Below are 23,463 nucleotides of genomic sequence, written 5' to 3'. Positions count from 1 at the left end.
ATGTTCAATTGTACCTGAGTACATTATCACAAGTGGCACAACGGAAGCAGAGTGCATGGAACACTTGGTTGCCGACCGCCACCCGTTCCAGAGGGTACACTCTCTTGTCACACACCCTACACGTCTCCTGGTCATACAGCGGCACGACTAGGGTGTGCACCGAACTCCCCTTTCCAGCCCCCGATGAGGAGAGAGGGCTGGGCGAAGGCGGGCATGGGGAAGTGGGGGAGGATCGAAGATTAGGAGTACTATTCGGTAGGACGGAGGTCAAGGAGGAGGTGGGGAAAATAAGGAACTGGCCATTGCTCCCTCCGAATGAGCCCGACATACTGAGAGGACTATTGAGACCGAGGGAGAACTTCTGATCAAAGCACAAAGTAAAACAGGAGATCATTAAATGCATGTTCAAAACATTATAGTCAGGGACGGATCTAGGATTTTCTCGAGGGTCCCAGTGTTGGGTCCTGCTTCTTTTCAAACAGGACCCAACACTAGCTACATAAGATACGGTACTTTTTGCGTAATTTGATTGACTAAAAGGTGCCAGAAATGAACTTTTTGAGGGTAAATTTTGAGTCTAAATTTCGCTAACAAAAAATCACCATTATAATTCTGTTAAGTTTAATCACTTTTTAACTAATATTAACGCAATTTGAGGAGAACGCGTTTCGTGTTTCCACTTTGGTTCGTTATATCGTGTTAATCAGCACTGCAATTTATTGCAAAGGATACAAAATAGAGAGATATAGAGTAAATGAAACGTTTCTCTAAAGTTTCTGTAGAGATATTCACACTTCCTTCAGAAATGTTTTTTCTGTTTTATTAAATATTTCTTCAAAACTGGAATAGCATACAAAAGAAACTTAAAAAAAACACTGTTTTAGTAGTGAACTGACCTTGGGGGCAACCTCCTGCTTTGTCTCCCCTCCTCCATTGACTGTGGCCTGTGATTCATTTGCATTAGTGTGTGCTTGTTCGAACATGGCCTTGCCACTCCTGGCAGACCCACTGGCCACCACAGTCTCCGCTTCAGTCGCACTCGCTCCGCCTCCACTCTCTCCGTTGCTCACCTGACCTACAATTGAACTGATTCAACCTACATAAACGCATTTGACGAATCAAAAATGAATTAAATTACCAGAGAAATCTCCTATTGCTGGGTCAGTTTTATCGTTACAAATCAGTAACTGAATAACTAAGGAGCCAAATAACTTTTTGAGAATGAAAAGGAGTAAACAAAATTTCAGGATAGTTAGTTCATTTTAACAAGTCATTTGATAGCAGCATATCCACTGTTATTATAATATCCACTTCCGATGCGTTCTCTCCACAACGACAAAAAAAATTCGACGACAACAGACAAGGCCGTTAGCTAATATCAGAAATCACACACTTATCTGGTTTAAACTTTAGTTAGTTTTTTATTATTAGCTCAAGCGCAATAATACTATTTGAAATAAATTTCGACTAGTTAATTCTGAGCACAAAATTCTAGCCAAAGTTTAGTTTTGATGTGCAGATGATTGTTAAACAGGCGCTGCAGTTTAAGTATTCGATGTAGCTGTGGCAAGAAACAACTTCATTTCGCTATTTCGAGTCGTCATCGATTAACTCAATCAGCATATTACAGAGACCTCCACGAGCTGTTTGAGTCCATATCTTCAAGTTAGTCGAGTGAAATGAGTAAATTGTGATTGTTTGTCAACAATCTTTCTCTTTAGTGCAACAATTTTCATAAGAAATTAAATTAGAGGCTGATTTGGCTTGTTTCAGGTGAAAAATTGAAATTAGTCCAAGTTCAGATCCAACTGTAGTTATTTTTGGGGTGTTCATCTACTGTTCTCTTCTCGCTGTCCTTGTTTTCACTAGACAGACTGTAGACTTCTCTGAAAAACCTGAATTATGAAGATGTTAGGAACACAATTCAGTCTCTCATTCTTCTACAATACAACACACAATTAGTAGTGAGCCTTTGGGTGCAACAGGAGTTCCAATCATCCAAATTAGAAGAGGTCAGTTCCAACTGTTGTTATTTTTGTGTGCTGTTACTTCACTCTATGATTGCACTTCACTCTTGCAGACTTGCCTTCCTCCTCTTCGATGGGTGTCAGTCCAAGGTACTGCATCTGCATCTGATTAAAATCTGCCGGCATCTGGGATCCCTGCTGGGCCATAGAGTAGAACAGATGCGGGGACACATTGCTGTTATTACTGAACTCCGCCATGTTTCCCTCCATATTACTATTTCCTCTCATCTCCATGTCGTAATAGTCCGAGGATGACGACGATGACGAGTAGAAGGATTGTGATTGCTGCTGGTACACTTCCCCAGAAAAAGAACCGGTCGTATATGAAGATGATGAAATCATTGAGGAGCTGTTGGGATCCGGCTGAAACTCCTGATGATACTGATGGTGTGAAAACTGTTGCTGAGGTCCACTTGAAGTCTGCCTTGTAAAATTCATCTGTTGTGTATGGCCTGTCACATTTCCACTGTCTGCATTTTGAAGTGTATTAGGATCCGTCATTTGGGAGGAGCTGCCGGTTGACCCTTTCGAAGTCGTGGTGGTAGTGGTCTTTGTTGTAATTACAGTACCCCCACTATTACTACTACTTTTCGTAGTTTCTTGTTTCGTGGTGGTGGTGGTCTTTTTAGGTGGTACAACTGGAGGAGTTGGTCTTGTTGCGTTTGGTTTCTTTTTGGCCCAGTTGGCTGGGTCTTCGAACAGCATAGTCATCATGCTTGGAGAGGGACGACTGAGACAGGCCTCAATTTCGACCACTTTATCTCCTTGTGCGGCATCATCCTCTGTATCAGAGGTTGTTTCTACTTGCCCTGAAATGGGTCAACCTAGCCTCACAACAACGCCAAATGTAATGCTATACACTTCGCCTGTCTGCATACTAGAAGTCCCAGTAACAAATTTCTTCGTTACTAGAAAATATATTACAATTTATTACAAAAACACAATCAAAACTGGTTGATGCGCAAGTATCACAAAATGTTCCGACCATACTCATAAAAAACACAAAAAAAACTTTTTCAAATTAGTTTTGCTTTTTGTGAGTGGTGTGATCAAAGGATCTGACAAAAACATGGAACTTAAGCAATTTCGACAGTCACAGTAAAAAAAAACAAATCTGGCAGCCGTTTTAGTCAAAAATAACAAGAAAAAAATCAATTTTTTTTTCGCAGAAATTCTTTTGAAATTTTTAATGAGTTATCTTTTTATAATAAGCCTGTTGATAACCCATGAGTTTCATGGGTTATCCTTTCATAATTAGACTGCTCGCTCACCTTATTCGCTCAAAATTAGACCAAAAATTTCAAACCAGTTTTTCTCAACACTCGGAATTTTTTAATGTCGTTCGAATCACGACTGAAAGGGCTTTAATATATATCAATCGCCCCATTCCACTTATTTTTAGTGGTACGTTTTTTTAGCGTCAAAAAAATGAACACCTGAATACAAAACTCCTCCCCATTTTCAATGGTCGGAACAAAAACAATTCCAAAACATCGAACAGATTTGTTTCTTCTTATGACGAATTTTTTTCTGTAATAAAACTTGATCCGATCGAACTGTCCAGTAATGAAATGAAGTATTTTAAGAACCTAAGTTCAGGTCATATAGAGTTGCCAAAGGACGTTGTGATGGTCACTAAGAAACCGGAAAAGACGTTTCAAAGCGCCAATGTTTTTTTGCCACCGACCCTGTCAAATCAAGGAATGTCTCCATAAATTTGAATTGAAGACCACGGCACGAGTTTAGACTAACCAGACTCAAATTTGGAGAGCAGATCTTTAGCCTTGCCCGCCTGCAGCCCCGCTGTGTCATTGTTAGTCGTTCTAACGACAGTCGTCGTCGATTCTGAGGACGACTAAAATTAAGAAATTATAACTCATCATAACTCATAAGTTAATGACTGCTATCCACAATTCATGTATTATGTCTGATCATTTCATTATTGACATTTATGATCCTTCAATTAAAGCACATGAAACCATTTTCAGTCCCTTTCACGGCTGAAAATAATCCTTATACAGGCATCGAGAAAAACAACTGAAGCTAAGATAACATCAACGATAGCATAAAAAAGACAGCTGAAGATGTCAATTTATGTTTCCTAAGTGGACCAATCAGCAGACCGCTGAACTGTTTTGTTTCTTTATTGGTCCCCCTGTTTTCCTCTACTCTCCGCTCCGCACTCTCACTCACCTCGAACATGGCTTTGTTGGACACTCCCCTCCTAGCTCTGGCGGCTGCCAGACTCTCGTCTTCCCCTGTCCCCGTCCCTCCACTCTGGCTGTTGTCAATATGCACCTGCTCGCTCGATCCACCAGCTGCTGCTCCCCCCTCGAACATGGCTCTCAAGTTGGTGCCTCTGTATTGCATTGCATCAATTACAAAAATACACATTTGACTCCTCCGTGTGCTGAGGAGTTTTTGCTCTTTTTTAGGTTTAGGACAGCAAGTTCGATTTTCTTAGCTTCGCCGAAACTCTAGAAAGAGCTTTTTTAAAAAAAAAAAAACATCAGAATAGCGCCTTTTTAGAACACAGACCTATGCACCGAGAACAAAAAATATAGCTCTTTTCTGTTTTATGGTTGATTTGATGGACAAAAACGAAATTGACTCAAAAATAGAAATTGACTCAATAGGCCTTATTAGTTAAACTGGAATTTCAAAAAAATCCTTTAACAAAAGTTCAAAGCACAGATCTTCACCTGGATGCCCTTATGGCTGCTAGTTCTTCATTTTGCGTGTTGACGTTGGTGGTTGTGGATGCACTGCTGTCCTGTGGAGTGTTCTCAAACACACTCTTGGCTGACAGTCCCTTCCTGCCCTGTCTAGCCGCCAGAAGAGACTCGTCCTCATAAACCTAACCAAAGTTATTAATCATGCAGCCAGCTAGTTAAAACATAGTCTACAGGTAGTTCTAGAAAAAGTAATCAAGCTAGCTGAAAAAGTCACATAAATCAATGAAGGCAAACACGCTTCAAGTAATACTACTACATGCAGAAAATTCATGACAGGCGAATCTAAGCTTCGCAAACATGCGAAACAAATTTAAGAATTATCTTTTTCTTCTTTCCCCTCAAGCAATTGTGAATGTTTCCTTGTGAATTTAACAGTTGCACCATGAAATTGATGCTCATTGCTCAAATTGCCTTCACACATGCTATTAAGCATATACCAGGTAGTACTGAAAGCGCATTAATGAAACGGATGAAATATGCTACTAAATGGCGTCCGAATTTTAGTTGTAAATAGATACTGAATTTCAGCACAAAAATTTGCGAATTAGTTTAGAAAAAAAAGACGGGAATTCAAGCCGAACCGTAAAATTAGGGACTTCAAGCCGAACACAATCCCAAAAAGTCATGGCATATGACTAATTTGAAAACTGTTTTGTACAATTTCTCAATTTCATGATCTTTCTTCACCAGCTTTTTGTTTTTCATGTTTATAATTTACTTATTTCAAAACTCGGCTGATGGAGGTTACGGATGCCATTCCTAAGGGGTGTTTTGAGGTGCTTCAATTTCGGCCTGAAGTCTCTTCGGCTTGAATTTCGACCTGGAGTTTAAATTTCGGCCTGAAGTCCTTTCGGCATGAAGTCCCGTCGACTTGTTGTCCGAGAAAAAGTAGAAAAAAAGCCTTGAATAATAGACTTTTGCATGTGTCGGATTCAAAACATCCGATCTCTAAATAAGGAGTCTCGCGTCCTTGCATCCTAGAACCACCGACCAGTATATTAGAGGTATCACGTCCTTCCATTTGTGCCACGGTCACACGATGAGCGGAAACCAATAGCCACCAATAAAGTAAAGAATACATGCTAAGGAATTTCCATAGATACATATCGTGATTATAGCAAAAGTACCACCAAATGAGCACTTGTGACTTGGTTTAGAAAAAAAGCAAAATCATACTATAACACTACGCTCGCATGTGTAAAAGCAAGAAAACAAGAGTCGTTACCAAACAAATTGAGCAAGGAAAAGCATCACCGACTTGAAACGCCACAGCGGCCTGAGTCAACGTACGAAGCTGGAACACTTGAAACTGCGTATTTGTAGCCCATAAATACAATTGAAATTTGATGCTACATCATCAATCAACTATTTGGAATCAATTGTGCTTAAAAATTCTTGGGTCAATTAAATTAATTGCAGCACATATTGTTTGCTCAGAAATTTTTATGACGCCGCGTAGGGGAATAGTCTATTTTCTTTGATCGGACCTTGTTAATTTTTTTCCATCCCCTAAGGTACCTAGTAAAAAATTGCCTATAAAGCATTGAACAAAAACTAAATCAACGGTTAAGCATATGTAACTCCTGTACGTTGTAACGAATGTACCCCTTTTGCAATGTAATTTTTCTTAGCCCTGTGTTAAAGATAAATTCAACTAGGAGCTTTGCACCGTCTGAGATACAAAAAACGAGCCAACACAGCCATTCAAATTTTTTACGCCATTTGCACTTTGGTTATTGGTGAGCGCAAATCATGTTTCTTTTAACAAATGAATTTGATTTGAAGAAATGAAAAACCGGACGGCTAAAACACGAAATTTGACCAAGTACAACGAACATTACTTAAACAGACTTCGAATATAACTTGATTTAAAAATGCGGACAGGCTTAAAATATGTCTGTTCTTTGGGTGATTCTGAAAGAAAATAGTTTGCTTTAAAAAGTTTGTTCCAATTTGATAGCGCTTGCAAATGAATTTGATTTGAAGAAATGAAAAACCGGACGGCTAAAACACGAAATTTGACCAAGTACAACGAACATTACTTAAACAGACTTCGAATATAACTTGATTTAAAAATGCGGACAGGCTTAAAATATGTCTGTTCTTTGGGTGATTCTGAAAGAAAATAGTTTGCTTTAAAAAGTTTGTTCCAATTTGATAGCGCTTGCAAAAAATGACTATGAAAAACATAGCCAATCAAAGATTGGAAAAGAGTAATGAAACTGAGTAATGAAAAAAGTAACGTAAGGAAACTGAAAAAAAAATGAATTCGGAAGAAAAAAATAGATGGCCTTAAAACTCTTTGAATTTGTAGAACAATTTATTATTGAGGCTGTTTTTATCAAATCAACCCAATTTGAGAAAACTCGATCAATAGGTAAGACTTTATTTCGCTGGGAAATCTGATAACTAATTTCCATTTTCGAAATTAGAAGTCGATCACGTTTATCGCGACCTTTACACTTAAGCTATTCGATAGTGGAGTTTGCCTTCCTTTTAACAATAGAAATGCACTGAACTTGAAAATAATCACAAGTCATACCGCGAAAAATCAAAATTGAGCGTGAACAAATTTTAAGACTTTTCCCTGAAAAAAAAAAATCGGCAAGACCTATATGAGAGTACTCACTACGGTCATTACTCTTAATAAGAAAGAAGGATATCATATTTTTCAAAGATCTAGAGTAAACACGATTCTTCCATTCCCTTGCACACTTTTCAATCGTGAAAGTTAATTTGCAAACTCAACCCAGGCAAAGGCATCAGTTGTTAAAAATCGAATTTATTTTTCCAAAATTTGTAATGAGATAAAAAATAACTTAAGATAAAATGAACTTCATTGTTTACTTATGACTAAATAGAAAATAAAGAAAACAATTCATACAAAATGGAAATTGCTTTAATCAGAAGAAATGTCAATACTGTGGCAACTGAACCGATAAATTAAGCAGAATCCTCCATTAGGTAATAAACTTTCAAATTACAAAAACTTGGACTCAAAACTGTGAATTTTTTTGCCGCAATTATGTGCATTGCCTCTGCACTAAACGAGCAAAACTAGTAGCTGGAAATTAATATGGTAAAGTACACTGAGGATTCCAAAGAGTTCCGCGAATTAAGTTTCCAACAGGGATGAGTTATATTTCCCGGTAGCGATACCGTTACTAATTAAACGCGTAATCATACTAGAAAACAGGTTTTGATTGAAACAGCAGTTCCCTAACCGCTACAATAGAGCAAACCGCAATTAACCACATAAAGCTTCAGCAACTATGAATCTTACTTGCGACTTATTCGCTGTGGTATCACTGTCATCATTGCTTGGCTCTGCGCCTCCACTTTGGAAGATTGTTTTACTAGAGATTGAGCTTCTGGCCATAGCCGCTTGCAAGCTCTCATCTTGTGCAACCTGTCTTCCACTTGGCTGTTGTGCATTCCTGTTGCCCCCCTCGAACATACTCTTCACAGATGCTAATCCCCCCGAGACACACATCACTTCCTGGGCTTTTGGGTCCTCGGAAGATTCTGTTCCGTCTGGGGTGTTGTCCTGTGCAGTAGCTGTAGTCATGTGCTGATTGGGTTTGTCGAACTGGGCTCTCAACTGACTGGCGCTTCTGCACAGTTGCACTTCGTCGTCCTTCATTCTCACCGACTCTGACCGACCCACTAAACAAACATAAGTACTATTTATCGATGAACCACATAGTCTATATCTATCAAAAACTTCCATTCTATCAGAAAACGCACCAATTAGCAAAAACAAATGTTTTAAAATAAATCACCACATTAAAACCTGCCTCATTTATACGGATATGTCGATCGGATAAGACAACTTTCGGAATTTAATAGCTTTGATCCCAAAACTGTATTGACTTTGTCGTCTACGAATCCAACAAAGATTCAATTTTAGTGAGTATAGACTCGCTTCATTTGAGTCAGGGGCGGATTTAGGGGGGGGGGGGGGGGGGGTGAACGCCCCCCCCCCCCCTCGGGGATTCGACCCCCTGCCGACCCAAAGGTTCCCTCCTTGGTACTATTTTGAGATATCCATATTTGGTGACGAACCCTAAAATTGTTGTAAAGTCGCCTTCAGCGCCAATATCTACTAATTTTGAAGGGGGACCGCGCGCCGAAAAAGCGCAATTTTGTGGCCAAAATTTCCCAAAAAGACCCTTAAAATGCCTTTTTCGGACTGTTTTTTTTTTTCAAAATTTTGCCTGCGGCACACAAAATTTTCCAAAAAGTCCCTAAAATGCCTTTTTCGGACTGTTTTTTTTCAAAATTTTGCCTGCGGCGCACAAAATTTGACCAAGGTCTTTTTATTGCTTTAGGAGAGCTCGGAAAATCAATTTGGTCGATCTAGAAAAAAGGTCAACAAAATTTTCAAAAAATTTTTGAAAGGCCCCCCCCCCCCTCGAGAAAACCCTAGATCCGCCCCTGATTTGAGTCCACAACTCATAGATCTGAAGCGGTTTGTCTTTACCTTGAAATATTAGTATGTCAAGAGTCAAAAACAACGTAGTGAGTGCCGACTAAACAACTTCTAATGTTCGTTACGATCCATGAAACTGTTGAGAAATTTCCACTAAGAGATGATGGAAGAAGATGAGACCATATATTTAACAATTTAAATAAAACTAAACAAGCAGCTCAGTTTAAAAAGGCCGAAGAACTTCTATAAATTCCACGCTGAAGGCACAGGAAAACACTGCAAGCAAAAATGAAAAAAATAAGACAAATTGCAGAAACCAACTTAAGGCAAATTGATCAACTATATACTTCTTCTGAAAAAGGTAAGCAATTTATAGAGAAACGAAAGCATCAAACATCGGCAAAAAGTAAAGCCTAAGGCAAATATAATTTTACTCGGACGTATATTTAAAGTGAGGCAGGAAACAATCTTACACGTTTTTGAAAAGGGAAATAGTAAAAATAGCAAACCAATCGTAAACTTAAGATGTGCTTCTGCCACAACAGGAAAGAGAAAATCAAATCTAAAATATCGTTAAATCTAGAAAATCGCTCGAAAAGAATACACGAAAACGGATAAATTTTGTCATTAATTAAAAAAACGTTGGCACTTAAGTTCCATAAATTAAGATCTCAACTGGCTGTCTGAGCTTCACTGAGAGTGAACAAAACAGCCAACAGACAGTTGAAGAAGTTGTAATGAACTGAAAGAAACCGCAAAACATATGACACTTTGATTGAACATTTTTCAATTTTCGAATACATCACATAAAATAGCTCTTGAAGAATCTTTACCATTTTCTTTCTTTTTCATCAAAATAAACCATTTAGAAACAAGGATAGCCGATTACTGTACAAGTAGCACAGAATGTTCCGACCATAGTCTTAAAAAACGCCACACATTTTTTTTCCAATTAGTGCTGTGATAAGAAAAAACTCGAGCTCAGGCAAAATCGACAAATAATAAAATAAGCAAATTGGAAAACAATTCTAGTAGAAAAACGACCCGAAAAACAAAAAACAATCAACAAAAAAATTCCAAAAAATCAACAAAAATTCTAATTTTGAAATTTTTGATTCCAAAAAGGCGCTAAAATACTCAAAAAATTAACTTCACTCAAATAGATTTTAAGTTTTACGGCTTAAATTAAGCTATTGCAAGCATTAAGCCATTAAATTAAGCTATTGTAAGCCAGCTCGCTCGCTTTATTCGCTCGAATAAGACGAAAAATCTGGTTTTTCTCGACACTGGGAATCGCGAGTGAAAGGGCTTGAGTATGATATACCACTCAACTCTTTCCGATGATTATTTAAAGTAGCTGTTTTTGCGTGGAAAAAAAACTAAAACAACCGAATACAAGTTGCTCCATTTTTCAAATGGTCGTAACAAAAACTGAAAGCGGTTAATTTTAGATTTTGTTAGAAACTCGGTCAATAAAGGTCAATTTTAAATTTAAAAAACTATTCACATTTTTTGCGCCATTATCCCTTTTGTTCATGGAGAGCTCACTTATATTCTTTATATCAAATGAAATTGAACGTAATAGGAAATCAAATCAAAGTCAGACAGCAAACTTCTGAATTTCGAACCAAAAATTGGATGGCCTTAAAGCTCTTCGAATTTGTAGAACTATTTATGATGGACACTTTTTTGTTAAAATTAACCCAATTTGAGAAAACTGGATCAATAGGTATAACCTTTTTTTCGCTGGGAAATCTGATAATTATTTTCCATTTTCAAAATTAGAAGTCGATCACGTTTTTCGTGAGTGACCTTCACAATTTTGCTGTTCGATAGAGGAGTTTGCCTTCCTTTTAACAATAGAAATGCACTGAACTTAAAAAGAAATCACAAGTAAACCGCGAAAAATCAAAATTGAACGTGCACAAAATTTAAGACTTTCCTGACAAAAAAAAAGACCTATATAAGAGTCTTCACTAAGTTCATAACTAAGTTGATAAATTTTGAGATCAAACTTTGCAATTATCCAAAGTGAAAAAAATTTCAACAATTTTCGAAAGCAAACATGCAACGAGAACATCTTTGTCGCGTTTGATAGGGCGTAATACTGAACTCAATCGCCTTTTTTTTCTGTTGTCGTCGTTAAAAAGTTGAGCACATTGAAACCTCACCTGCATTATTTGCCCATTGATTCTTCAGAGAGGAAACATTGGCTGCTGCTGTGGGAGAGGAGGCACTGCTGTTATCTCTATCTATCACTACCATCTCCTGTGACTCCCCATTGGCCACAGACTCGAAGCGAGACTTGAGACTCTTCAGGTCCGGCAGGGACACCTCATCGTCCTCGTCTTCATGGTTACCATTGTTCATTCTACCGCCCTCTCCGTTTTCGCCTCCGTCTAAAATACCATTCATCTTTCCACACCTTTCAATAGATGCAATAGTTAAAAGACAAAAATGCAGAAGTTACAATCAATTTTGGACCAATTTCACACTTCGCAAAGCAAATAATTACAATTATTCCAAGACATCGAGATCAAAAAAATTGCCAGGTAATAGAGACCAAACAACTCTGCGCAGCGCACTGAACCTCTCAAGTATTATGAATTAATCAATTCAACCATTTGAAAAAAAATCCGAACAACTTCGCTTAACTTGTTGTGAACCGCAAAACTTCAGCATAACACGCAAGTTCCAAAAGAAATCAAAATTCTAATGAAAATAGGACATGAATATGTTCAGATGCACTGCAATTCCACCTTCGTTTCTTTTGTCAACTGAAGTGTTCGGACTTCGACGCTGCAAAGAAGCAGTGGAAGAAGAGGATTCGGAACAGGATCCTAACTGCTGCTCCTGGTTATTGTTAGTGATATTATCATTACTATCACCAATCTCCGTCTCTTCATTATAGCCTGTGGCGGTGTTCCCACCATCAATTTGATCAGTGACTAGATTGAGTTGGTTGGTAAGCTGGTGCAAATGTTGCAGTGAGAGAGAAATGAGGTGATGCTGGTGAGACAATATGGAAGTCATAGACGACAGGAGTTCTCGGTGGGTCCAGTCCAGATTAGAGTAGAACTGCAGATCTTCTTCTACCGACTCTATTTTCAGACTCACCAGGCGCAGCACCGTCTCAACGTCTCCGCTTACATTCAGAATGCTTCCGCTGTTACTCATTTTTTAACTCTCCTTTCCAAGAACTAGTCGACCAGTGGATATAAAACGCCGGGATGATTTTTAAAGCAAAGACAAAGCGAGGATTTCGAGGTATAGTTTTCCAAATGATGAGACTTGAAGATGCTGCTATTATGATCAAGGCACTCTAATAGGATGCGCGCCACAGGATGAAGACTAGCAATAACAATGTTCGGTCAAAATAGGTAGTGATTTCAGGGGGTTTAATCGGCTAATGGGTTCTGATTGGCTTACTGGCAACGAAGTTCCGTCGGATCAAATCTTCTCTAACCATTGCAAGCAGCATCTTCAGGCCTTTTTTTCTGGATTTTTGAGATGGTTCTTTTTACCAATTATCTCTCATTGATCAAATGGAAGGAAAAACGAGTAATAGCCGACGAGCAGACAATCAATAATCTGAATTCAACTGAAACTACAACGCCATAAACCAAGCCATAAAATACAGAGCAATACAGGTTCCAAAAAAACGCTTACACAAAAGATTCACGAGAAGTCCACGGACTCATCGAACACGCTTACTATGTACCTTTAATAAAAATAGAACAAACCATCAGACGACAAAAGATTAGACTACATTAGCTTTAAAAAAAAACAAATCAAACCAAATCCTGGTCATCAGATGCATTGGATTCGATGATGGTAATACCAACAGGCAGCAATATCAAATGGGAGAATGACAAAACATTCTCGCTATCCAATTGTACTGTAGTTTCATCTGCTTGAAATAAGTATCTTTTATACGCATCCTCAAACAACATTAGCAAACGACATGCGAATAACAGGGACCGCATAGTCTGGTTATAAAACTAAATGACGCGTGTTGCTGCAGGTAAACACATTCTGATAAGCTACGCCTCACTGAAACGTAACAAAGAATGCCACCTGGGTTTGCCTCTTACCATCCAAAAATGAAGAGATATGGGCCCCCTGATGTGGCTCAGAGCGCACATTCAAAGGCGAAACCATCGGCACTAAAAGCACTTCAAAGAGTCAGGCAGAAAAGAGCATGAAATCGGAATACAAGCCCCATACGAACGGCATTCACAAAAAAGGAACTTATTCACAGTGGTGAAGAAGCGGAGCTACGCACAATTCACGGTGTTTAACGTGTATACAGGCACAAAAAATTTAAAGAAAAAAGTGAAGGATTAGCAAAAACTAGCAACAACTGAAAAAAACTGTAAAATGAACTTAGAAAACTGTAGGACAAGACCTACTAAAATAGTCTAAGGACGAAAACCAAAACTTTCAAAATTGAGAAAACTTAGAAACGATCGAAAAGGTTACTTCATTTAGATTGGCCAAATTACACGCAGTCAACTTTCTACGCTGCCGTACCAACTAAGCAGAAAAAACATGCTATTAAATTATCAAATATAATTTTAGCACTTCACGGGTCCTGAATTTGAGCACTAATTCATGCAAGTTGAAAAAAAAGAGAAGTAAGCTCGCAATACAACAGATGCGTTCGCTTGAGATTTAAGCTTAAAAGGAAGGTTTTTACTAACTTTGAGATGACAAGTTGGCTGCATTTTCTGCTGATGATTCTGAAACAGGTAAACTTATAAGAGAATATTCCAAACTTCCTACAACAATTTAAGCTCCCGATAAAATTCGAACACAATCCGATTACGAGAAAATACAATTGACGGTAATTTTCGTCTAAAATGGCGCGAAAGATGAGCACAGACATTTGTACATATATACAACAAAAAATAAAATATGATAGAGGAACAAAATCATGCCCATTTACAGAGATTTAGTTGAACTCACGATGGAAGTCTCGGAGAGCACCTGTAACACACAATCTCACAGTTAGTTCAGAAACTAGTTAATCATCCGCAAATCGATCGGTTAGAGTAATCGAAAACCAAATGATTGCACAAATTTTTAAATGATCGATTAGGCGAGCTCTAGTCTAGCTTTAGATACCATCAAAGAAGTTTAAGCAGTTAGTTTTGATGGGTGACGAAGATGTTCATTCCAAAAAAAAATATGCTCAAAACTTTTTTTCTTATATACACTATTCTTGGTAATCAGTACAATTAGCCTTCAAAAATATGATTATCATACGTTGAACACAACTTATTTTTTTCCTAAATTTATAAATTGGTTCAATAATCCATGTTACTTCTGCTAGGCAACTAAGTTAAGCTTTAACCAAGACCTGTCCAACATGCGAAAGTGAAATTTAAAAGGCAATAAACTCAATTTGAAATTGCCCTGAAGCTCCGAGTCTTTAGCCCTGCATGTACATGTAAATTGGAAACCAGCCTTCAAAACAGCTTTTATATGCCATATTCCCTTCGCATTCGCATAAGAGTGTTTATTGGCGGCTTCTCATGGTCAAAACTAGGTAGCCATGAATTGCTAGGCTCTGTTATACGCATGTATGTCCACTTGCTCTACTGCTCGGTGTTATCAGCAGTGTTCAAAGGAAACCCAAACCAAACCGCAGTATATAGATAAATAACGAATGAAAGAGAGAGAGAAACAGAGAGACTCGCTATAAAACCAGGAACCTAACTCGAACCCAATAATGAACTGCTATGTCGTATGTCGCGTTCTTGTTTGTTCGTTTTCGTTTGTAATCTATCTATAAGTTATTAGATTGCAGTTAGTCACTATATCGTAACTGATTTATGTTGTAAATGTTTTTAGTTCGATTTGCGTAACAATGACAACACCAACAAACAGCCTCCCAGATACCTCAACTTTCAGCGATTTTCATATTCTATTTACATGATTGAATACAAGGAATACAAGTAATAAAATCATGAAAGTAGGTAGTTCACACTACCGGCTTGGCGCTATGACGTAATAATACAAATCTTTCAATTTTACCCGGGATTGAAGAGCTTTGCTCTTGGTTTGCTTGAATTCACTTTCGTTGGGTATAATAGATGATCTAAATTCAGTTTTTGTCAACTTACAAATAAGTCGGCAATTTGTTCACCAAATAATGAGCAGCTATCGCTGATGGTCAGACTAATATAGTTAAATAAAACTGAGCCAACGGTTGTTCCTAGCATAGAAATCAACTTAAATTGACTCACCACTGCTAGACTCGATGTTGTACGATCCTTTGACCTTGAAGAGCTGTTGGAAGTGTGGTTTGCAGTAGACCTCTCCGTTCACTGACAAACAGTACGTGCCCATTCTGAAAATATCAATGTAGAGCATTCCTTTTTCCGGAAACCTGAATGAGCTTAGATCATTATTGCTGAGTTTCGCCCAGAAACCAGTGATAAACATTAGGTAGAATATTCATTGTACCAAGCATGTGAATTCGATTTATTGGTCTTTGTGTCTAGACTGTTTTCTCAGTCAGCACCGTAAAAGTCTTTATCCATCACAGAAGCATGCATATGGAAGAAGTTTCAGGTTTTCAGCAACAAAGCCCAAAGATAGGTCAATTCGACAGGAGCCCATTGAAATTTATTGTTGGATATGGACGAGCTATTTTTTTTTGTAAAAATATGCATTTTGGGCGGCTGCCTGGTTCTGAGAGTTGACCTGGTTCTGGTGGTAACTTACGATAGGACTCTGTTGCACTGAGCACATCGGAAGCAGCTCTTGTGGTACACTTTGGAAGCTCCCTTGCTGTTCACACTTATTCTCTCCGTCTCATATACTCTCTTGCCACACACAACACACATCTGCGAGGCATCCACTGATCCCACATTCTATAAGTCATGAACATGGCGGTGAAAACTTATAAGGAAGGCATTCAAAATCTGCTTTAAAAACAGTCATTTCAGAACAGTTAGTTCACAGATAACTTTTCAATTTAGAATGGGAGAAACATGTGACAACGAATCATTCATTATTACTGGCAATCGCCGAGAAAATTTTCATAAGTGTTAGAAGATAGCCGTCAAAGTTTTTCAGAATAAATTATATGATTTCAGGATACCAATTTCAACTACCAAATTATAATGAACAGGACAACAATCCATCAGAAAGTTGTGACCGCTGGGGCACCGAAACGTTTTTTTTTTATTTTTCAGCTTTCCAATTTTAAAGAAAAAAAATACGTATATTAATAATTCTATTAATGGCAATTCTTTGCAAAAACTAACCAATTTGAGAAACAGATCGGAGGGTACTTTTTATACCGCAGAGAGTTCTGAAAACTTATGTCCTGAAACAAAGTCTTTTATATTTTTCGTGACATTTGCTCTCTCATTAATCGAAAGCGAAACTTGCATTCTTTTAGCAAATTGATTTGAACATAAAAAAATCAAAACTCAAACCGCCAAAACTTAAGCGTAGCAATTTTTAAGACTTTTTCCTGGACAACCAAAAAATCAAAACGCCTTATTTAAGTGTGATTTAGAGCGTACATTGCAAAGATACGTTTTAACAAAGACAATTGAATTGAACTTGCATAGAAATCAAAACTCAAACTGCGAGTCAAACTCTGAAAACAAACAGCCAAAAGACATTTGGAAAAGAGTTAATGAACGCAAGAAAATAGAAAAAACACTGACATTATTTTGAAAAAATCTCAACTTTCAAATAACAAAAAAAATAGATGGCCTTCAAACTTTTTGAATTTCTAGAAAAGTTTAAGACTGATCGTTCGTTTTTTTTTAAAAAAATTAAGCGAACTTGAGAAAACTGGATCAATAAGTAAAATTTTTAATTCGCTGAAAAATCAGAAAATTAAATTCGACTGACTCAACTAGAAGCCGATCATGTGTTTCGTGACCTTAACTCTTTTGCTGTTCGATAGTGGAGTTTGCCTTCCTTTTAACAAAAGAAATGATCTGAATTTTAAAAGAATCGAAAATCAAACAGCAAAAAAGTAATTTAGAGCCTGAACAAATTTTACCTGGACTTTTCCTGAAAAAAAAAATCATCAGAACCTAAAAAAAATTCTGAACTACGTTCATCGACTCTTAAAACACGACCTAACAAATATGCGTCATTTCTGACTAGCTGTCAGGATGACTCAAAGCAGATTTCGTAAACTTTTATTCCACAATAATGTTGCTCATTTTAACGGCCAAATACAACAGCTTTTTCATGACAAGATATAACAGCAAGAGCGACCATGAAAATTCTTATAACTTGAAGGCTTTTTGACTTCAAACCACTTAGCTGTTTATAGCCTGATATTTAAGGCGCGTCCCGCATGCTATCGCCGAGTCTAAGGAACGTTGCGGCCTCCATCGAAAAGAGCCACATTTTAAGTAGCCGATGCTACCTGCTATTAACTTTGCGCTCAATGCTTGTCAAGGTTAGAACCGAAAAAAAAACGAAAAACTGTCTGTTGGGGGCTGACATACTACTGTTTCTTTTAAACTGTTCACAAAGGAACCACAAAAAATCAAAAGTAGAGCCGCGAAAAATCTAACTTGATACCCTTTAGAAACCGAAACGAACTATGCAATAAAACTTGAATTTTTTCATAACTCTTTTTTATCAATGTTCAACTTTTTTTATTCGTTTATAATAATTGTAGTTCCTGCGAATCGCAGAGGAGCTATCAGTAGGCCTTGACAGTCGAGGATAGTCCATTTGTATTATCTCCCCACATTCCAGACAGTGTTATTTTGCTGAGCTAAGCTGTTTTTTGCGACTCAAGGCCGTTTTTTTGCGTCTAGAACTTTTTACGTGGTACCACTATTGCAGCCAAATTTGGTCAGGTTGTGGTAGACCTGAAGCTGGCGGTCAAGTGAGAGCTTGTCCTCACACACTATCATTGCCATGGCATGGGATCGAATACACGATCTGACGATTTCAAAGTGAACGCCTTACCACTGTGTTTATTATTTTTAAACCTAATTTAATGCGCTCCAAACCTAACTGAAGCAAAAGTAAGCTACAATTAGAACAGAATTCAAAGGAGACCATCATAAAAGTAAAAAAAAAACTTTTTTCGTAGGTTTGAAAACCAACGGAACCCTTTAACAAGGGTAAATTTGATTCTCATACAATATCGTACAAACATGATTCGCACTATCCTGAATTAATTTCTACATGAATGAGTTACCTTGAATTGACTCTAATTAAAGTCATTTATGAGGAAATAACTAATAGCACTAATATAAAGAGATTTGCTCTCGAGTGCTAGAAATGGATAAAATTCTACTGACCACAACATCAAAACAAACGGGTTATGTTATCATTTTTATCGCAATCAAGAGGTTCGGAACACTTTCAAAACAACTAATTCTAGTTAAAGACTTAATGAAATTAGGTGAGCCCAAGGCTGTAGAATCTCCAAAAAATCAAAAACAAATATTACAAAATGGCGAAGCTGAGCTTCGCGCCACTTGCGATACAAACAAGAAAGCCGCTAAGTCGAAAACAAAATTATACAATACCCTTGCTTATCGCAAGGGTGAAAAATGGAAAATGTCAAAAAATTAGATCTATCAAAATGAATAAGTCTAGTTTTGAAACAAAAATAATATGAAATAAACAGAGAAAAAAATTACCAAGCGGTAACAAAGCCAAAAATACCTTAGCAGACCCTTGAAGCCAAAAAAACTCGTCTCCCTCACCATCAAAACACATAGACGCACACAAAAAGTTTCTTCGCTCGTATAACGACGCAAAATGAGACCACTAACCCGATATAATATAGGTCAAAACCTATCAAGCCAAAAAAGAACGAAAAAAATTATATTTCAACAAATCTAGTTGGTAGAATTACAACCAAGCTAAAAGCAAATTTCGAAGAGGACATATTAAAAATGCTAACACGCACAAAATTGATCTGCAGCGGTAAATTTGTAGCTAACAGAGGCATCTAGGTAAGGAGACCAGACGAGTTATTTACGAGAAAAAGTCTGGTACCCGATTGTAATACGCTTGCTTATCGCAAGAGTAAATATATTATAAAATTTACAATAACAAATTGGAACTTCTGGACTTACTCCAAAGTTTTTTAGCAGTAAAGAATCGTTTTTGTTAGCAGAAAAATTAATCGAAAGAATCATCGCTATTTAGACAAAACTCAAGTTACATCGAAGGGCGTGGCATGAAACAATTAAGGAGTGAGTTAACTTACGCGACGGAAAATCTTAACCGGAAAACAAAGTGAACTCAGATTATATCAAAAAGGGACAACTCATACCGCAGGGGAAGCTGTTCGTTCTTATGTGTTCTTGGAAATGTGACGATAATGGCAAAATTCAAATTGATCGAGGTCGTACAATAGTACAAGAAAATCAGCAACTAGTATCTCGAAATGACGTGACGCATCTATTCTGCTAACGACGATATAAGCGTTTTTTGATGACACATTTGCTTTTCAACTGCGTTCTAAGATTGAAAAGCCAAACACACATGATGCTTATATTAACTTGAAATAACGTGATTCGAATTTTTACATCGCGAAAAAAAAGGCATTTTAGGTTTAACTTACAGCTGCTACTTTCTGTGCTGCAGCAGATGGTGGCGTCTGATTTGGCGAGGCAGAGGTGGGTTGCTTCTGGCTGTCTCCATTGGTGAGGGCGGACTCCCCCTTTCCCCCTCCCTCCACAGCTGGTGTGTCAGTAGTCACTTCTAGCTTTTGATTAGCACCATCGCCTGAAAATACCTTGATATATAATAGACTCTGTACCTAACAAACCATTATTCTGGAACAACCATGGTTCATTCTTCGTGACACGACTTCGTCAATCGACAACACCACACCGACTGTTAATGATGACTACAAATTAGATTTATGCACTCAATTGACTGTTTCTTGTTATTGGTGATTATTACCGAGGATTTAATTATCATGGGGGTCATTATCGGGCATGACAGTTACACCCGGGCTGATCTAGAATTTTCGAGGGAGCGGTTTTTCAAAAAACTGTCGAAAATTTCTACCTTTTTTAGGCGGGCCAAATTGATTTTCCGAGCTCTCCCAAGGCACTTAAAAGAAGCAGGCAAAATTTTGAAAAAACAGGCCAAATGACCAAAAAAAAATTGCGTTTCCACTTTTCGAATTAAACTGCTTTTTTTAGCGGAAACCGTAATTGCAGCGCCTAGCAGAGTTAGTACAAGATTCTTTTGAAAACCCAAGATTCGTTGGTGCCTGTGATGTCAGTAGTTAATTTGTAGACAGTTCTACTGAAATTAGATGTTCAGACTAGAATTTCGGTAATTTTTCATAACTGTGAGATGTTAGTGAGCAATGGTCTACGAACACATTCTTTAGAGTGGAAATAGGTGGTTATGGTGTCTTTTGTGATGTTACTTCACTAATGGGTTGCCACGTGAGTTATGGTCCTTTCATTCTGTTCTTTTCACTCGCATGCTGCTTCCGTCTCTCTATTAGCTTCAGTGTTCTTCGCCACATAAACCATTTCACTCCACTTACTGTTGTCCAAAAACATATTCGAGGGTGCAGTATGGGCCAAAGTGACACTTTCTGCCTCGCATTCATCTTCAATCGTTTCATACTCTTCTCCTTCCACTTGGACGCTCTTTCTACTTCCTGCTCCCTTCTTGTGCTGAGCATGCATCGAACCCGGATCCACAGGGTTCAATTTACTCAATTCCTTTTCAACCTGCAGAAGCTCTTGAAGGTTTTTCTTCTGGCTTCTTTTCTTTTTGTCCTCCAGTTCGCGCTCACTCTCCTGGGAGTTGAAGAGTCCCCCTACATTCAGTTTTCCCACACTCCTTCTTTCTCCTTTCTCTTTAGCACCTTCCCCCTCCCCTTCTTCCTCGGTCCCACTTTTCAGCTTGTACCGACTTGCATCCATCTTTCCGACTGTATTGCTTCTCTTTACTTTACCTCCTTGCTTACCGGTTCCATCATCATCATCTGCAACTCCAGATGTTGCTTGGAACATCGCTTCAGTTACATTTAGTTTCTTCACTTCAGTCGGAGCATCTTCGGCAGTCCTCTTAACTGGTGTGCTCGATATAGAAAAATCAAGTTTTGTTTTATCTATCTTTCCTACTGTTTGCTTTTCCTTTCCACTGTTTTCCTGTTCTGATTGTGCAAACAACTGCTCTTCGGTTATGTTTAGTTTATTAACCTGCACTGGTCTTTCAATCTTCATCTTTTGTTTGTCTTCGTCGATTTCGGCATTGTCAAAAGTGAGAGTACGAGTGTCTATTTTCTGTATACTGTGTAACCTACTCTCCTTTTCCTCTCTTAGTTGTCTTAACTTCTGCTCACTTTCCGTTTCGAAAGTCTCTTTGCCCAAATTCAGATTCAATTTCCCAACTTCTATCTTCTTTTTCTCTTCTCTCTCCCGCTCCGCTTCAGCGTCCGCCTCAGAAACAAATAACGCACTGGTATCTATTTTGCTGATCGTTTTCTGCCTCTCCAATTTACTCTGTCTTAACCTTTCCTCCTCTTCTTCGGCGCTGCCGCGCACAAACATATCCAGGCTGACATTTAACTTTCCAACCCCAACCTCAGTCTCTTCAGTCACCTCCTGTGGGTCCTTGTGTGCATCAAACTTGATCGAATCGGCTTGTATCTTTCCCACTACAGGTTTTTCCTTCTCTTTTCTTTCTGCCTCATCCCCCTCTGGTTGCAGAAACTTGCTCGTGTCCAACTTCCCAACATTCTTCCTCTCCTTTTCTTTTCCTCCTTCTAAACCCTCTTCTTCCCCAATTGCGGCAGCCCTCAACGAACCCAGATCAATTTTTCCCACGCTCACAGGAACTTCTTTGTCCAGCTTTACTTCTGCGTTACTCTGCAAGAACTCATTCAGGTTTAGTTTCTTCGCTTCTGGTATATTTTCCTTTTCTTTCGTCGTCTGAGTCCCACCTTCTTCCTGCTGAGCCATTATTGCAGAAATGTCCAGTTTTTTAACTTCTACAGCTGGTTTGTTGCTCTTCTCCGGAGTAGAACTGTCATCTGGTACAAATACCGCTGATATATCCAACCTACCGACGTCAACTTTAGGTTTCTGCTCTGCTTTATCCCCATCAGAATTTGCCAAAAACTCCCCAACGTTCAATTTACCAACGTTAGCAGGCTTCTCGCTATTTATAGGCAACTCGTTCTCAGTTTGATTCTCAAAAAGAGCAGCAGTATTAATTTTTCCAGGTGTAGGTTTTTCACTCATTGTAGATTTATCGCTCTCTTCGTTTTGCTGGAACATTGCAGCCGCGTTTAGTTTTCCAGGCGTGGGCTTCTCGGTGTTCTTGAAGTTATCTTCTTCATTTTGCTGGAAAAGAGCAGATGTGTTCAATTTTCCTGGGGTCAGTTTTTCAGATGCCTTAGATCCCTCGCTATCTTCAGTTTGCTGGAACATCGCCGCAGCGTTAAGTTTCCCAGGCGTTGGCTTATCACTTTTTGAATCCTCGCTATTTTCATTTTGCTGGAACAAAGAAGCAGTGTTCAGTTTTCCTGGAGTTGGTTGTTTTTCTGCGCCTTTTGAATCCTCGCCTTCCTCGTTCTGATTCTGAAATAAGGCTGCTGAGTTTATCTTGCCCACAGTTACTTTCTCCTTTTCAACTGGTTTGTCGCTTTGATCTCCGTTGACAGCTGGGAACCTTTTAGAGATATCCATTTTCTTCACACTCAAGCTCTCGGTTCTTTGCACTCTCACTCCTCCCTCGCCATTTTCATCGTCATCTTCGTGTGTTTTGCTTGCAAATGTGTGTGACCTATTTAGTTTGCCAATCTTCCTCTGCTCTTTAGGTTGGGTATCTTCACCGGTTTGTGCATCAGGATTGAATGCCTCTTTAATATTCAGCTTCTTTACTTGGGGTTTCTCATTTTCTTTTTCCTGTTGTTCTCCTGCACTGTTACTGCTTAAGTTTGCAAGGAATTCTTGGACGTTTAGCTTTTTCACTTCACTAACTTCTGACTGTTTACCTTTGGCCGATTCTTCTTCGATTCCGAAAAACTCTTTCAGCTTTAGACGGCCAATCTCTACTTCTTTGTCAACTGGGTCTTTTTCTAAAACCATCAGCAGCGCGTTTCATTAAACCAAATAATATTCACTTTAAATGGTTAGAAGTTATTGGTAAGTCTCCATTCGTGCCATCGTATTTTGAAGTCAATAATTATAAGCCATGCAAACCTTCACCGAATGCTGAGTATTCTGTCCATTTTCATCCGGAAATGAGACATTTATCCAAAGTTTCTCTTTGTTAGTTT

The 23,463-nt window shown here is 38.3% G+C and overlaps 1 protein-coding gene across 4 annotated transcripts in view; it reads right to left on the bottom strand.

Moving 5' to 3' along the window:
- LOC134840753 (serine-rich adhesin for platelets-like) overlaps positions 1-23,463 on the bottom strand; it is a 181,998-nt gene that overhangs the window by 2,217 nt on the left and 156,318 nt on the right. The window contains exons 4-17 of one of the 4 annotated variants that reach the window (XM_063856774.1): positions 20,716-23,262; positions 19,771-19,934; positions 15,927-16,075; positions 15,446-15,549; positions 14,163-14,183; positions 13,898-13,936; positions 11,366-11,593; positions 8,046-8,428; positions 4,730-4,884; positions 4,221-4,386; positions 3,780-3,882; positions 2,087-2,836; positions 897-1,075; positions 15-361 (exon numbers count right to left, since the gene is read on the bottom strand). In XM_063856774.1, the coding sequence (XP_063712844.1) occupies positions 15-361; positions 897-1,075; positions 2,087-2,836; positions 3,780-3,882; positions 4,221-4,386; positions 4,730-4,884; positions 8,046-8,428; positions 11,366-11,593; positions 13,898-13,936; positions 14,163-14,183; positions 15,446-15,549; positions 15,927-16,075; positions 19,771-19,934; positions 20,716-23,262 (5,335 nt within the window). The remainder of the gene's footprint in view (positions 1-14; positions 362-896; positions 1,076-2,086; positions 2,837-3,779; positions 3,883-4,220; positions 4,387-4,729; positions 4,885-8,045; positions 8,429-11,365; positions 11,594-13,897; positions 13,937-14,162; positions 14,184-15,445; positions 15,550-15,926; positions 16,076-19,770; positions 19,935-20,715; positions 23,263-23,463) is intronic. The other 3 variants (XM_063856777.1, XM_063856775.1, XM_063856776.1) reach the window with 3 other exon arrangements.

This window comes from Symsagittifera roscoffensis, chromosome 2 (assembly GCF_963678635.1).
Source record: "Symsagittifera roscoffensis chromosome 2, txSymRosc1.1, whole genome shotgun sequence".
Taxonomy (NCBI): domain Eukaryota; kingdom Metazoa; phylum Xenacoelomorpha; order Acoela; family Convolutidae; genus Symsagittifera; species Symsagittifera roscoffensis.
Note: the sequence above shows the minus strand (reverse complement) of the source record. Positions and strands in the feature narration are given on the sequence as shown.